The sequence below is a fragment of the Mesoplodon bidens genome, assembly GCF_964165515.1.
Source record: "Mesoplodon bidens genome assembly, chromosome: 7".
NCBI classification, from domain to species: Eukaryota; Metazoa; Chordata; class Mammalia; order Artiodactyla; family Ziphiidae; genus Mesoplodon; species Mesoplodon bidens.
This window is the reverse complement of record NC_138164.1, coordinates 14,568,386-14,584,723: the sequence shown is the minus strand read 5'-3', so window position 1 is coordinate 14,584,723 and position 16,338 is coordinate 14,568,386. Positions and strand designations below refer to the sequence as shown.

Below are 16,338 nucleotides of genomic sequence, written 5' to 3'. Positions count from 1 at the left end.
TATAGGTACTTTTCTTGTGTTCTCAACTTTAGCGTTGGCAATTTGCCAGCAGAGAGCAGCGTGGGAAGAGCATTGCTTAGGAGCCAGACCCAACTGGACCCAGTCTTGGAGCTGCTGCTTCTTACTGCATGGCCTCGGGGAATTCTCTCTCTCTAAAGCTCCGCTTCTCAAAAGTAAAATGAAGTTAATCATAGTACCTGCTCCACAGGATGGTTTGTGACGAGTAAATGAAATTGTAGATGTAAAATGCCCACCACAGTGTCTGCTCTCTGTTAAGTGCTCGATATGCCAGTGAAACAATTCGATCTGTTTATCTGGATGAAGACCAGTATCCAAACCCTGGCTCTGTCACCAATTTGCAATGTCAGATGGGTCACTGCGGCAAGTTTGTTTCCAACCTCTGGGTCTCAGTTCCCCTAACTGTAAGACAGAGGTGTGCCACTAAATGGATCTCTAAAAATCTTTGACATCCACCATGCTGAAGCTCTGTACCCTGGGATGGGTCAGTGGATGCTGCTAAGTGTAAAGGCTGGGCCCCAGGGCTGCTGGATGAGCACGGTGGGGTGTGACAGGCATGGATTCACTCACTGGTCAGAGTCAGGGGCTCGGAGAGCCGCATGAGGGCGATGTCATAGTCGTCCTGGTCATCCGTGTAGTTGCTGTTGATAATGATCTGGGCAATGGAGGCTCCCTCTGGCAGGTGGTACAGGTTGTTGGTGCCCACGTACACCTTCCAGTCCTCCAGGATCTTATCCGGGGTCCTGCCAGAGCCACAGAGAGCATGGGCCAGTTACCACCTGGCAGAGCCCTCTGGCAGCATCCGCTGCACACAGGGAGCTGCAGCCAGAGCACCACTGGAGGCAGGAGAATGGATGAAATGACCTCTGGAGGGAGCTCTCTATCTTAGCCCAGAGATCTAAGACAATCCCCTACTTCCAAAAAACCGCTCTGAACTGGCGGTCCTGTACCTTACAATAGAAACTGGGAGAGGATGAGTAAGACTTCTGGGACCACTGGCTCCACTGTCTCCTCTGGACGCCACCAAGGATCAAATAAGGGGGGTGGGACACATCTCAGTGGTAGTATCCTCAGCAGAAACGGAGCGTTCGACAGGACAAAGTGACCCACTGAAGCCTCACTACTGGGGAAGCTAGTGCCCCTGAGGTCTCGTCTCCGAGCCCTTTCCTGTCTACCAGCTCAAAGGACAGGCCTGGCTGGTGACTGTCAGAAGCTGACTGCACTGCCCTTCCCACAATCCCCATCCCTCAATTCCTGGGACAGCATTCCTGCTGTCTTGGGCTCCACTCCTCTAACTTCTAGTTTCTGGAAGCAGCAACAAGCCCCAACCCTCTTTATTTCACCCTGTTCTTTAGGGCAGGCTCACAATTCCTTCCTTCTACCTGCCTCTCTCTCTCCCTTGGAGCCACCAATAGTATTTTCTCACTCTGTACTGGCTCAGAACAAGTAATCCCAACTCACAGTCCCAGGACCAAATACCAATGGCAAATCATGGTCCTCACCACACACGAGCTGCCCAGCCCGCAGGGGCCAGGTTTACAAACCAGGTTTACAAACAAAGCCCTCCTCCACAGAGAGAAGTCAGTCTGCCCTCAGCCCTTGCTGGTGTCCCCGACCCTCAGTGGTGTTGCATCACTGCCCCCTTGGGCACTTACATGAAGAAGCAGTGGGCGGCGGTGAGAACCCACTGGGCGTCGATCAGCGTGCCCCCACAAATGTGGGCGTGGGCATACTGCAGACTAACTTGCCAAGGCCACTTGCTCTCTGGGGCCAGCGCCCCTCCCACGATCTGCCCGGTCATGGCCCTCAGTCCACAGTCTGGGGAGAAGCAGAAGAGATGAACCAGTATGAACTCAGCTTTTCTCAGAGCTGCTACCATGCTCCCAGGCCCAGGGAATCTCAGGCAGCCGCATCCTGAGGTTACCACCCGCCCATGGAGGCCGCTTTGCTCACTTAATCTGATGCAGCACAGCTGCTTCCTGCCAACACAGAGCTCCCACATGGGGGGTTAGATTTCTGGGATCACCCAGTGGGTAGTTTGGTCCTAGGAAAGAGCCTCTTTCCTCTCCCTCATTCATTCTTCCATTAATTCGATAAATGCTTCCTAAATACCTATGCTTTGGGCACTGTGAAAGGCATTAGGATCACAACGGTGAATCCCAGGGCTGTTGTCAGGACCTCGCGAAAGCAGACCAAGTCTAACATGACCCTGAATTGGTAAGCACTGTGAGGGGGATCGTTTCAAAACAAAGGAGAAAAGCCCTTCCCATAATGCACAGGTAGGTGGTGCCCACATGTTTCCTCAGTGGGTCATTTCGTGCTGTTGGGGACCCAGCACCCCAAGTGAACATTTCCAAACATGTTCTGGAGTGAGTCCTCCCCCCGTAATCATGGACAGAGTTTGTTCACATGTGTGTTCTTTCTTTGAAGAAGGAGAGAGTGAAGAGCCAGTGGTGGTCTGAGGGGGCTCCATCCACAGCACTGTGCCCGCCTGCTCAGGGGAGCACCCCACCTGGTCATCATGAGAACACAGCACTCATGGACCGGTTAACAGTTTGGCCTTTGGGGTCAGACTCAAGGTCCAATACCAGCTCCTTACCTACCAGTGGTCTGACCTTAAGTAAGGCAAAATTTTCAGTCTCTTTTCAGTAAGCGGACAATAATGGCACCTGCCTCGTGAGAATTAAACGTAATCACGTTTGTAAAGCCATAGGCGCAGTGCCTTGGAATCCAGTGTGCTCCGTAAATGTTGGCTCTGGATCTAGCTCCACGTCTATTGATAGCAGAGCTTTAAGCTGGCCCTGACGTGCTCTCCCAGTCCTCTGCCCTCTGCCCAGAATCCAGGAGACTTGAATGGTGAGGTTGCTGGGCTAAGCAGAGTCAGGAGAAGGGGAAATGCTACCCTGAGAATGTCCATCCAGGCGCCTTACAGGACCCTGGCCCTGAAGCAGACCTGCTGCTCCAACCCCTCTTCCTGGCTTGGACACCCAGGGCTGGCCCTCTCCCTCATAGGGACCCCACCCCTCTGCCCCCTGACTCCCACCCCACACAGGCCACTATCCAGGAGAAAGGGCATCTTCTTACGGGGACACTGGAGAGTCACATACTGCTGGGAAGGGCATTCAGACCTGCATGAGGAAACACAAAACATGAGAAAAGGGCACATTAGCTGGCTCCTCCAGGAAGTCTTCCGTGATTGGCTCCTACTAAGTCTCATCCCATCCTCTCTGCACAAGAATATGGAGATACTTTTCTTTTCTTTTCTTTTCTTTTTTTTTTGGTAACATCTTTACTGGAGTATAATTGCTTTACAATGTTGTGTTAGTTTCTGCTGTATAACAAAGTGAATCAGCTATATGTATACATATATCCCCCATCCCCTTCCTCTTGCGTCTCCCTCCCACACTCCCTATCCCACCCCACTGGGTGGACACAAAGCACCGAGCTGATCTCCCTGTGCTATGCGGCTGCTTCCCACTAGCTATCTATTTTACATTTGGCAGTGTACATATGCCAGTGCTACTCTCTCACTTCGTCCCAGCTTTCCCTTCTGCCTCCCCATGTCCTCAAGTCCATTCTCTATATCTGCGTCTTTATTCCTGTCCTGCCCCTAGGTTCATCAGAACCTTTTTTTTTTTTTTAGATTCTGTATATATGTGTTAGCATATGGTATTTGTTTTTCTCTTTCTGACTTACTTCACTCTGTATGACAGACTCTAGGTCCATCCACCTCACTACAAATAACTCAGTTCTGTTTCTTTTTATGTCTGAGTAATATTCCATTTATATATGTGCCACATCTTCTTTATCCATTCATCTGTCGATGGACACTTAGGTTGCTTCCATGTCCTGGCTATTGTACATAGTGCTGCAGTGAACCTGTGGTACATGTCTCATTTTGAATTATGGTTTTCTCAGGGTATATGCCCAGTAGTGGGATTGCTGGGTCATATGGTAGTCCTATTTTCAGTTTTTTAAGAAACCTCCATACTGTTCTCCATAGTAGCTGTATCAATTTACATTCCCACCAACAGTGCAAGAGGGTTCCCTTTTCTCACACCCTCTCCAGCATTTATTGTTTGCAGATTTTTTGATGATGGCCATTCTGACCAGTGTGAGGTGATACCTCATTGTGGTTTTGATTTGCATTTCTCTAATGATGACTGATGTTGAGCATCCTTTCATGTGTTTGTTGGCAGTCTGTATATCTTCTGTGGAGAAGTGTCTATTTAGGTCTTCTGCCCATTTTTGGATTGGGTTGTTTGTTTTTTTGATATTGAGCTGCATGAGCTGCTTGTAAATTTTGGAGATTAATCCTTTGTCATTTCCTTCATTTGCAACTATTTTCTCCCATTCTGAGGGCTGTCTTTTCGTCTTGTTTATGGTTCTGCTATGCAAAAGCTTTTGTTTCATTAGGTCACATTTGTTTATTTTTGTTTTTATTTCCATTTCTCTAGGAGGTAGGTCAAAAAGGCTCTTGCTCTGATTGATGTCATAGAGTGTTCTGCCTATGTTTTCCTCTAAGAGTTTTATAGTGTCTGGTCTTACATTTAGATCTCCAATCCATTTTGAGTTTATTTTTGTGCATGATGTTATGGAGTGTTCTAATTTCATTCTTCCACATGTAGCTGTCCAGTTTTCCCAGCACCACTTATTGAAGAGGTTGTCTTTTCTCCATTGTATATTCTTGCCTCCTTTATCAAAGATAAGGTGACCATATGTGTGTGGGTTTATCTCTGGGCTTTCTATCCTGTTCCATTGAGGTATATTTCTGTTTTTGTGCCAGTACCATGTTGTCTTGATTACTGTAGCTTTGTAGTATAGTCTGAAGTCTGGGAGCCTGATTCCTCCAGCTCCACTTTTCTTTCTCAAGATTGCTTTGGCTATTCGGGGTCTTTTGTGTTTCCATACAAATTGTGAAATTTTTTGTTCTAGCTCTGTGAAAAAAGCCAGTGTACTTTGATAGGGATTGCATTGAATCTGTAGATTGCTTTGGGTAGTACAGTCATTTTCACAATGTTGATTCTTCCAATCCAAGAACATGGTATATCTCTCCATCTGTTTGTATCATCTTTAATTTGTTTCATCAGTGTCTTATAGTTTTCTGCATACAGGTCTTTTGTCCTCTTAGGTAGGTTTATTCCTAGGTATTTTATTCTTTTTGTTGCAGTGGTAAATGGGAGTGTTCCCTTAATTTCTCTTTCAGATTTTTCATCATTAGTGTACAGGAATGCAAGAGATTTCTGTGCATTAATTTTGTATCCTGCTACTTTACCAAATTCATTGATTAGCTCTGGTAGTTTTCTGGTAGCATCTTTAGGATTCTCTATATATAGTATCATGTCATCTGCAAACAGTGACAGCTTTACTTCTTCTTTTCCAATTCGGATTCCTTTTATTTCTTTTTCTTCTCTGTTGCTGTGGCTAAAACTTCCAAGACTGTGTTGAATAATAGTGGTGAGGGTGGGCATCCTTGTCTTGTTCCTGATTTTAGAGGAAATGGTTTCAGGTTTTCCACCATTGAGAATGATGTTGGCTGTGGGTTTGTCATATATGGCCTCTATTATGTTGAGGTAAGTTCCCTCTATGCCTACTTTCTGGAGAGTTTTTATCATAAATGGGTGTTGGGCTTCCCTGGTGGCGCAGTGGTTGAGAGTCCGCCTGCTGATGCAGGGGACACGGGTTCGTGCCCCGGTCCGGGAAGATTCCACATGCCGTAGAGCAGCTGGGCCCGTGAGCCATGGCCGCTGAGCCTGCGTGTCCAGAGCCTGTGCTCCGCAACGGGAGAGGCCACAGCAGTGAGAGGCCTGCATACCGCAAAAAAACCCACAAAAAAAAAAAAAAATGGGTGTTGAATTTTGTCAAAAGCTTTTTCTGCATCTATTGAGATTATCATGTGGTTCTTATCTTTCAGTTTGTTAATATGGTGTATCACATTGATTGATTTGTGTATATTGAAGAATCCTTGCATTCCTGGGATAAACCCCACTTGAAGGTGGAGATTCTGACCTTTCTCCCTCCCAGTGGGACAGACCCTTCCAGTGCTTTCTGCAGGAATGGGGATGGCTTAGCGCAAACCATGCCCACTCTTCTCCCAACGTCCCAGTTTTTCTGTGGCAGATTGCACATATTGGCTAGGTCCATGTCCTTTGAACTCATGACTTCACTGTCCCAGCATCTTTCCCCAGCTAAACAGGTGACCCAACATTCCTCTGACAGTTGCTCAATGATCAGCCAGCAACGTAGCTTGCAAACCACCCAGCACAAAGCAGGCGTCCAAGAGGCAGCTCATTGCCTCCCTTCCCTCCCCATGCCTACTTCTCTCACAGCCTGGTTTCTTCTCTCCCCTCCCCAAGATAAACACTGCTAGCTGGTGGGGCACCCCCCCACACACACTCCTCCCCTCCACCCAGTGGTGGTGGGAAAGAGCAGCTGCAGTGCAAAGATGACAGATGGCGAGGCCCAGGGGGATGGCGATGCCCCTCAGATGGGCCTCCCTGCCCCTGACCACCTGCACCTGGCACTCCCCCGCTGAAGCTCCCCTGCCCCATTCCCCACCCCAGTGATGTTTCCCCCTTTCCACCGCAAGCCCCCTCCCTGCAGCAGCTTTCAGTCCAAACATCAGGCTGACCAGTGGCCCCGAGGTTTATTCACTGTCTCTGGCAACCAGGTAAACTCTTGGGGGCCCCTCTGACCTCGAGGTGCTCTGTGCACCCAGCTTCAACTACTTTCAATCAGGAGGCAGGTAATGAATGAGAGCTGTTTCTGAGATGCTCTTGACATTCACGAGGGACTCCTGGAGGTGGGGTCCCAGAAAGGCCGAGGGAGAGGGGCTCCCTGACTCAGAGCACTCCTTCACTCCCCTGCTCACAGCTGACAGCCTGGCCCGCCTCACACACCTGTAGATGCTCTCCTGGAAGGAGGAGCTATATTTGGAGATTGAGAAACTGCTGTCAAAATTCTTATCGGTCACATTGGCTGTCCGGTAAGCACTGCAAGGGAGGAGAGGGAAGAAGAATGAACCTCCTTGAGACAGCGCACACCCGTGGTTCCCCAGCCAGCATCAGAGTCCCAGTGAGCCCTGCTGCAGAGGCCAGAGGCAGTTAAAACCCAACAATCTCAGACCCCACCCACATATTCCACCACTGCCCCCTACTAGCCCTACGCACTAACCCAGTAGTTTTGAAAGTGTGGTCCAATCCCAGGGGACAATGTTAGCACTGCCTGGGAATTTGTTAGAAATGCAAATTCTTGGGCCCTGTCCCAGACCTACCAAATCAAGAATTCTGGTTTTCCGTTTTAACAAGCTCTGCAGGTGATTCTGATGCACCCTCAAGTTTGAGAAACACCGACCTAACCCTTTTCTATCCAGACTGTGATCCGTGGACTGACAGCAGAAGTATCACCCCAGACCTGCTGAGCCGGACTCTGCATTTTAAAGATCCTCATGTTATGGGTTTGCACATTAAAGCCTGAGAACCATTTGGCTTTTAGACCACAGTGTGCCTAAGAATCACCCCCGGGTGTTGTTAAGCAGGTTTGAAATCCTAATCCCAGAGATTATGATTTCAGGGTGCATTTTAACAAGCACCCCAGGTGATTCTGCTGTGGGTGATCCATGGACCGCTATCTGCGTGGCCCTTTGGTGTGTTTCTAGAACACGGGACACCCTTGCATGAGAGCATGCCTTTGCGGGTGCTGTCCCTCTACCCAGGGGCCTCGTCCATGCTCTGCTGACCTCCAGGCACAGTCAGGCCCCCTCTCCGTTGTGTGTGCATAATGCTTCCCACGTGTCCTTTCCATTACACATCACACGGTGCTATGATTATTGGTTGAAGCCTCTCTCACCCACACTGTACCAGAGATTGTCCAAGGGCAGGGATCTTGTCTGGGTGAATGGCTCAGACATAATAAAAGCTCGATGAATGTTCTTTGAATAAATGGCACTATCTATTGAAGCCCAAGGGAAGTTCGCATTTGCATAAGGTCACACAACTCAATGATAAACGATGTCCTTTGTCTTCCAACTAGATCACCCAGGTCATCTTTCACAGATGAGAACTCTGAGGCTGAGGTAGGGGCAGAGAACTGGTTCTAAGTCCTCATCCCCAAGCCCTGGTGTTCTAGGTGGTTTCTACAGAGAGCCCACAGTGAGATCCTAAATAAACCTTTCTCGCTACAACTTCACACACGTTGGCGAACCCCCAAACTACTTGGTTTGAAACCCAGACAAAGAGGGAGGTGACTATGTGGCCTGCCAACCGGGGGCTCCTTCAAGGGGGAAAGTCATGGTAAACCCCACTCCCTACTCCACCCACTGGTACCAACTTCTTGTTTCAGATCTGTAGAGCCAAAGATGCTCATGACTTTACCTAGCCACGTCTGCCCATCCCGTTCCTCGTGTGACGCATTCTAGCCCAAGCTGCAGCTGCTGTTGCTCAAAGCCCACTGAAGGGTTTGCACAGCCTGAGTTGCTGGTTCCCAGATGTGAGGAGAAGATGAGACCTGCCCGAATGCCTACCCACTTCACAGGGCCTCTGCAACCACTGAATGCGAGCGCGGGCACAAGGGCGCTTTGATGCCAAAAACCATATAGGAACGTCATCCTGCTGCAGATCTTCAAATAACTACTTTGGTCTCCTGGTAACAGCTTGTCCCCAGACTTGGGCTCCTCTGGCCACTGTCCCTTTGAATAATTCAAGTGTGCTATGAGCTAGTGACCTCAGCCCTGGTCCCCAAGAGTCTTTTTAATATGAGTTTCTATCAGTGATGCTGAGATGCTCTTGTGAAGAGTCTGAGGCACCCCTGAAGCTGGGACTCATGGGGGAGGTTTACCTCTTGAAACCCAGCTGCTGGCAGGTCTTCTTCGAGTAGAAATCATTCCAGCTGTCACTGCAGATGGGAAGCCACTTATGGGAGGATCCAGAGTAGGCTTTAAGCAGAGACTTGTCCCAGTCAAACCTCACTGCAGGGCAAAAAAAGGTCAAGGCAGGTCCTCAGCACCAGGAAGCTCCAAGTTCTTGAGGAATGAACTGAGTAAGGCTCTGAGAGGCTCCTGTCCTAAGGCTTCTCACTGAGGCCTTGCAAACAGCCGGGAGCTTGGCCCAGGATGGGATGATCATTAGCCAGTGCTCAGAGCCCAAGATGCTCAGTAAGGGCAGAGCCAAGGCAAGGGGCTGGGCGGAGCCGAAAGAGCTCTCCAACCGACAGGACCCACGAGCCGTCACTGGGCGAAGGGGCGTGCATTGCCAGGAGCTATCACCCCAAGAGGTCAGTGACGTGCCCAAATAAGAGAGGGACAAGGGGAGTGATGATCCAACTGAGTGCTCACTAGACAGGCTCAGTCACAGATGGATGTGGTCATGGGCAAGGACACACATATACACACAGGTGGAAAGGGCCAGATGTGCCCCCACAGACACCCACGTTAGGGCTGTACGTGGACAACACAAGTAAAAACCACTGAGGACCAGCGCTCAGAGATCTTTGTGCTCATGAAAGCCTTCATTTACAAACTGACCTTCATGGAACCATAGGGGTGGCAGGTCAGAGGTCACCTGCTGGGCACATGAACAGAGCTCTGGACCCCACACCTGCCTCCAGCCAGAGCAGCCCTGCTTTGCTCAGTCTGGTAGCTGCGAGCTGTCAGATTGTATCTGAGAACCACTAATCTTGTCCAATCCACTCATTTTCCAAGTTAGGAAACTGAAGCCCAGAGAAGGTAAGTGATTAACCCAAGTCACACAGCACTCAAAGCCAGGTTCCAAATCCCAGCCTACTGTGACTAGAACCCAGATCTTCTGAGTCTCTCTCCATTGCCTCCCATTTGAGCTGATACCCAGTTTGCAGTCCCCAGAGTGCACGTGCGCGGGTGTGCATGTGCGCACGCGCGCGCGCACACACACACACACACACACACACACGCAGCTGGCCTCCTTACCACAGCCCAGCTCGTCGCTCTTCAGCTTACAGTCCACGACCCCATCACAGCGCACAGCATGCTTGGGGCAGCTCTCTGCCGGCTCCTTGTACTTGATCCCTATGTGGCCCTGCCAGAAGTAGACTGAAAAAAATGAAGCAGAAGCCAGGTCACTGCCAGCCCCAGAGAGACATGACACTAAGCAGCCCAAGGCCCTGGGTGTTCTGAGACACTGATCTGCAATCCCTCCTGGACTCTGGGTCTCTCGTCCCCCATCTGTATGGAGAGAAAGCCTGCTCAGGAATGCTCCGGAATGCTCCAGAAAGCTTCTGCAAGCAGGGCAGCACTCAAGAGCAGCCACCCAGAGAGAGAGGGAGGGAGGGAGGGGGGAAAGGAGGGAGGTGTGGAGACGGTTACTACTCTGGGAGCTCCCCTGCCCTACGTGCTGGCCAGAGGGGTGGTCAGAGAAAGCCCTTCCTCCACCATCCCAGAGGCCCCTTCTCAGAGCCACTCTGGCATCCCTCCGCCTCTGTGCTCTGCGGGTTGTAGCAGAGACATTTCCATCTTCAGTCATACACTTGCAACCACTCCCTGTCCTGTCTTCGCAAAGGCTGTCCCTCCCAGCCACAGAAGCTCCTGGATTTTCTTCCTCCTCCCTCTTCTCTAAACAAGGGATGTCCCCTTGGCTCAGTTCTTGCCCCATGACTTGTCTTGATGCCTTTAAACATCTTCCCACTCCACGAGCAACTCTAGGTGGCTGATTCCTAAATGTACAAGCTGGGCTGAAAAGCCAACAGCTTTACAAACCATATGTGAAAATCAGCTTCATGACTTCTTCGAAGACCCATCTCTTTCCAAACTAGGAACCGTCATCCCTCCTGCCCGGAAACACCTCCCCTTGGATGCCTAAGAAACCCGGGTTCTGATTCCTCACCCCGCCTCTTGACTGCAACCTGTTCCTCAGCCCTCACATATCCCACCAGTCCCACTGTGCTCTCCGTCACCCCGGGTGAAGGTCAGCCTTGTGTGACTGCTCCTTCCAAGTCCAGACACCAACCCCTCCTAACCTCTTGGACTTCCCCCTCCTCTCTGTGCCCCGGTCCTTCCCTCTCCCACGTCCCGGGCACTGAGGCTCCTGGGATCACTTTGATGTGTAGCAGAGAGAGCTCTCAGGGGGCGGGGGCTCTAGTCCTGACTCCCCTGCACAGCTGCTCAGTGACCACTTCCCTGGGAATTCCGGAGGTCAGGGGGCTTCAGGGAATGCTGTGAAATCATGCTGAGCACCTGCCCTCAGTGGCCATCTCCCCCCTCCATGGGTTATTTCCTACTGGAGCGGATGTCCCACGTGGCAGCAGGTTCCGTGTTGACGCCTTCACATGCATTGCCAGGCAGGCGGGGAAACTGAGGCTCGGGAAGTTCATTAACTTGATGAAGTCACACAGCTGGTAAGTGGCGGAGCCGAGATGCTTTGGCAGGTCTGTCTGGTCCTAAAGCCATACTCCTTGTTTGTTTGGTTTTTTTTTTTTACTATTATTTATATTTATTTTTTGCAGCATTTATTCCCGGGCCATAAGTTTTTGTTTCTTCAGTTTCTTCTGAGATATCTTCTTCTTCTAGGCAACCTCCTCTTCTGGTTTAGGAACAATCTGTTCTTTTTCAGTAAGGATCATCTCAATGTGGCAGGGAGAGCTCATGTATGGGTTGATCCGACCACGAGCTCTGTAAGCCCTGTGCCGCATCTTGGGACTTGGTTCACCTGGATGTGCTCAATGACCAGAGAATCTACATCTAAGCCCTTAAGTTCAGCATTACTCTCTGCATTTTTGATCACGTGCAGTAAAAATTCAGCACTCCTTCTGGGTCACCGACCCTGCATCCAGCCCCACTGTTTGGCCTGGGCACACCTACCAACTCCACCATTGTAACGATGGAATGGCACACGTTGCCTCTTTAAAGTGACATCCTTCAGAGACTTGGTGGCTTTTCGGATATGCATACCCTTAATGGCCTGGGCAGTTTCACAAGTGTTCTTAAAGTGAACACGAAGATTTGAACCTCTTGACTTGCATGATTTTGTGGCGTTTTCTGGGTCAAGTGAAGAGCGAACCATTTTTAGAGGTCACCTCAAGCCACTTACCGGAAAAGGAAACATAAAACCATACTTTTAACCAGCTTGCAACTTCTTCCCATGCAATCCTCTCCCTCAAACAGCCCTGCCCTTCGCCACCCGTGCTGTCTCTTTAACAGAATCCTTACCCCTCAGCCTGGCATTTAAAGCTCTCTACAATGTGGCCCAGCCATGCCCAACCAAACGACAGCCCTCAGGTCCCCAAATGAATATTCTCTCTGGTTAAGTGGGTCCCTTCCCTCTCCCCAAGCCAACTTGCCCATCTGCCCCCCACATTTCCTGCAGCTGCTCATCCTGCTCAGATGCCCTGCCCAAGACGGACCCCCCCATCTTCTAGGTCCTCATCTGGCCCCATGGCCTTTATGAGCTGTCCCCTGCCACCCCAGCCCATACAGCTGTCCTCTCTTGCTGATGGTCACACTCAGATCCACTTGGTCTTAATCATTTCCACCTACGTCCCCCAGGAGACTGTACCCTCCCTGAGGACAGGGTGGTGTGATGTGTGACCCCCTTTTCTCCGTCCTAAGATTTCCCACCGTGCTGGGCTCAGACTGGACTCCCCGGCAAGGAGTCCAGGGACATGTCCTGAGTATCTTTCCCAAAGGAGGGCGTGGAACTGAGGGAGCCTGGACCCCTGAACACTTTATCCCATTGACTAAAAATGCCTGGGGACTTTTCCTAATCAGTGTTTTGATGTTTGTTTTTTAAAGAACTAACTTTTTTACAGTGGGATTTTGTGCCAGGCACTATGCCAGTAGCTCATTTAGTCCTCATAACCCAGTGAAATCTTTAGGAAATTTTACTGAGCACATAATAAGTCGAATGAATGAATTTAATCCCATTTGAAGAAACAGAAACTGAGCTCAGACTGGTTAACTACTCGCCCGAGTAAGTAACACAGGTGGGACCCAAGCCAGGTTCCTCTGACTTCCCACCCTCTCAACCCAGCTACCTCCAAGGGGCCTGGAGGTGCCATGGTCCAAGGCCATTTGCAGGAGTGTCCCTTTGTGGACATGGCAGCCGGTGAGTGTGTGTCCCCCACTCGTCTCCCTGCTGCGTGTCCCCATCCCTGAACCCCACTGCACCCCGCAGTGACCAGAGCCCAGCCCTGCTCCCTCTGTTAAACTCACAGAGAACGAGGAGCGACACCACGAGGGCGATGAGGAGGAGGATACATCCGATGAGCAGCAGCTGCTTCAGGCCCTGCTTCCTGGTGAACTTGGGCAAGTTGATACCTGGGAACAGGCCAGAAGTAGGGGAGGGTGAGGCCTTTGGAGGGGAGTCTGGCACAGTGGATGAGGGAGAAGGAAAGGAAGCTGGCCCAGGAGGGCCCTGTCAGGACCACTCCACCCAGAATACGGCACCGCCCCTGCCTGAAACCAAGCTCGCTTTTACTCAGCATCTACTGTGGGCCAGCTAGGCATTTGCATGTGTTATCTCATTTAATTCTGACAGCAACTGTGTGAGCTGGGTATCATTACACCCATTTTATAGATGGGGAAACTGAGGTTCGTAGATGTTAAATAACTCGCTCAAGCTTACTTGGCTAGCGAGTGGCAGAGTAGGCATTCAAATGAAATCTGTCTGATCCCAAAGGTCTCCACACCAAAGTGCCTCACCGGTCCTGCAAAGGGCAAGACTGGGCCCCAAATCTGGGATGCTCCTCCAGTCCTGTTTATATTGCAGTGCTGGGGCAGGAGGACAGGAGGAGGGCAAAGTTGGGATGGGCAGAAAGGCTGCTTCCCTAAGGGCAGAGCCAGTCCCTGAGGACCATTTGATGTCTCTGTCTCCCTATTAGCTTGAATCCTATAAGCCAGCTTGGGAAGTTGGGGGTGGGGCATGCCTGCCTGATCAGAATCTCTCTCTTTGCCCCTCTACCCACAGATGAGCCCACGATCATGACTGTACTCCAGTGAAGACCCCAGCTTCCCTGGCAGACCCCCAGGGCAGCCCAAGGAAAGAACCCTGGTTTCTAACCAGGAGCCCTGGCTCTCAAAATCTGCACCTTGACCCAGACTGAGCAGCCTCCAAAGTTACATCTGCTCTGTCGGTCCTGGTTTCTTATCCTCTACCCCATTTGCTGCAATTTCCCACTGCCTTGGGTTTGCATGTCTTGCTCCTTTCTGCCCCCTCCTCCCCAGGTCCCCCACTGCCCACCCGGACCATCCCCCCTCCTTCCCAGTCATCGTTATTCAAGGGCTACAGGAGGAGTAGAGAGTGACAACTTGGAGATTCCCCCCCACTGCACCCCCCTCCGCCCTTGGACTGCTTCCCTGTTCCTCTTGCCTTCCCTGCAGGAGCCCCCTTACCTGTGCTCTCCCTGGTGGCCCTGGCGGCCCTGGCAGCTGGTGTGGACCTGGCAGGAGGTGCCTCGACAGGTACGGCCCTCACTGGTGTGGCTCTAACAAGGTGTACTCTCGGAGACGATGTCATGGAGGCTGACATGGCAGACGATGACCCGCCGGGCGATGACCTGGAAGGTGATACCCGGGCTGGGCATGCACAGGCCAGCGATGCCCGGGCTGGAGGTGTCCTTGCTGGAGAGGCATTCTGAAAGCAGAGTGAAAGCCATCCCTCAGGCTGCTCCCCACTGCCACCCCACCCAGCTCTCAGCCCTGCTGGGACAGGAGATAGATGCCCTGGAGCAGGAGGCTAGGAGGTGAACAGACCTCCCAGACAGGGAAGAGAATGTCCAGGGATGGATGAAAGCTCAAAGAGCCTGCGGTACCCTACTCCCTGCGGTCTCTCCCCATCACAGGGACCTGCGGAGGTGGGCAGAGGGCTGTGGGTCATCTGCCTGGGGTATGGGGGCACCTGCTTTGGCTACACGTGTCTAGGGACCCTCAGAAATGAGGTTGCTGGACCGGACCCTCACTCTGAGGGGGAAGTAACCACCCGTTCTGCCCTCTTCACTCCCCTGCATCCCACCCTTCTGTGTATGTGTGTTATATTATAAAACATCATTCTTACTATGAGCTGTCATCAAAAAGTGTGAAAGCACTACCTAAGGAAAGCCCTGACCTGCCTTGTACCCACACTGTTCTCAGTAACACAGGAAGTCACACACACACACCCCGATACATCGGGGGAAAAGGAGAGGCAAGATGAAGGAGAAGAAGGTGACCAAGGGCCTTAACCTTCCTCAGCTGTAGGTGGAGTGATTTTTTCATTTCGATTTAGCGCTTTAATCTGTAGTTACAGAGGGCTTATTCCCTGAGTGCTTTATGTATTTACTCACTTGATCTTGAGAACAACCCTATGAGGTAGGAACTCTTATTATCCCCATTTTGCATCAGGGGAAACAGAGGCAGAGAGATTCAGTAACTTGATCAAACTCTCAGAGTTAGAGTGGCAGAGACAGGATTTGAGCCCAGAAAGTTGGGCTGTGGAGGCCACACTCAACCACCAGGCTTTGCTGCCTCTCTGAGGAGGGGTGCATGAGATAATGCAGCAGTGGCCGGAGCAGGCAATCAGTGAACACCAGTGCTGCTCCTTCCTGGAGAGTCTGAGCCTTTGGGTGCACTGAATCTGGGATTGGGAGCTGGTGGGCAGCCAGGGCTGATGGAATGTCCTTGAGCAGCCTCTACTGGTGGCCAAGCCCTGGTCTGCAGGAACCCCAGTCCCTGTCACCAGATTAGGCATCCTCTCTCCTCCCTCTGCCCTCCCTCACACCATTTCTGCTTTCTAAGCCCCCTCTAGGTGTCCCCAGAACAGCAGGGGGAGCTGGAAACTGACCTGGCCACGTCTGCCCCTCACTATCATTTCTGCTGAACACTGACTGGATACTCAGAGGGCAGCCGGGGAGCAGCAGGAATGGTGGGGGAAGGGACCTGTGCTCAGGGACCCTGCGTTCTGGGCACAGTCGGCAGGGCTGTGTGGAAGAGACAGGCTCTGGACCTTGGGCCCCTCTATTTCATCCCTCACCTACCACTGTGCTTAAAAGCATTTGACACTAGTAAGCAACTCAGTTAATAAAAAGTCCTCTTCATTAGAACATCCGGCTCAAGTCAACACTATCAATCCTACCAGGCAGGGTGGGTTTTTTTGTTTTTTTTTAACTCCATCTTCTAAGAGTCAGAGGTAATTGATCTGGTCACCTCCATTTTTCTGGAGGCTGTGGGATGAATTCAAGGAGGGACGTTGAGTCCCTGACCACACTCAGCTTGCCAGAGGCAGGGACCCGGAGTGACTATCCCAGGGAGTTACTGGGGTTAATTGATGAACATGGGTAAATACACATGTGTCCAGATGCCCCAGCCAGCAGAGCAGGGAC

The 16,338-nt window shown here is 51.1% G+C and overlaps 1 protein-coding gene and 1 pseudogene across 2 annotated transcripts in view; both read right to left on the bottom strand.

Annotated features, from left to right (window-relative positions):
- TMPRSS13 (transmembrane serine protease 13) overlaps positions 1-16,338 on the bottom strand; it is a 72,847-nt gene that overhangs the window by 5,836 nt on the left and 50,673 nt on the right. The window contains exons 2-9 of the mRNA XM_081238861.1: positions 14,375-14,615; positions 13,196-13,300; positions 9,959-10,081; positions 8,854-8,983; positions 6,918-7,010; positions 3,103-3,146; positions 1,674-1,836; positions 589-761 (exon numbers count right to left, since the gene is read on the bottom strand). Coding sequence (XP_081094987.1) covers positions 589-761; positions 1,674-1,836; positions 3,103-3,146; positions 6,918-7,010; positions 8,854-8,983; positions 9,959-10,081; positions 13,196-13,300; positions 14,375-14,510 — 967 coding nt within the window. The 5' untranslated portion in view covers positions 14,511-14,615. The remainder of the gene's footprint in view (positions 1-588; positions 762-1,673; positions 1,837-3,102; positions 3,147-6,917; positions 7,011-8,853; positions 8,984-9,958; positions 10,082-13,195; positions 13,301-14,374; positions 14,616-16,338) is intronic.
- On the bottom strand, positions 11,412-12,047 carry LOC308619740 (large ribosomal subunit protein uL22-like; annotated as a pseudogene). Its single transcript has one exon. The product of its transcript is annotated as a large ribosomal subunit protein uL22-like (transcript).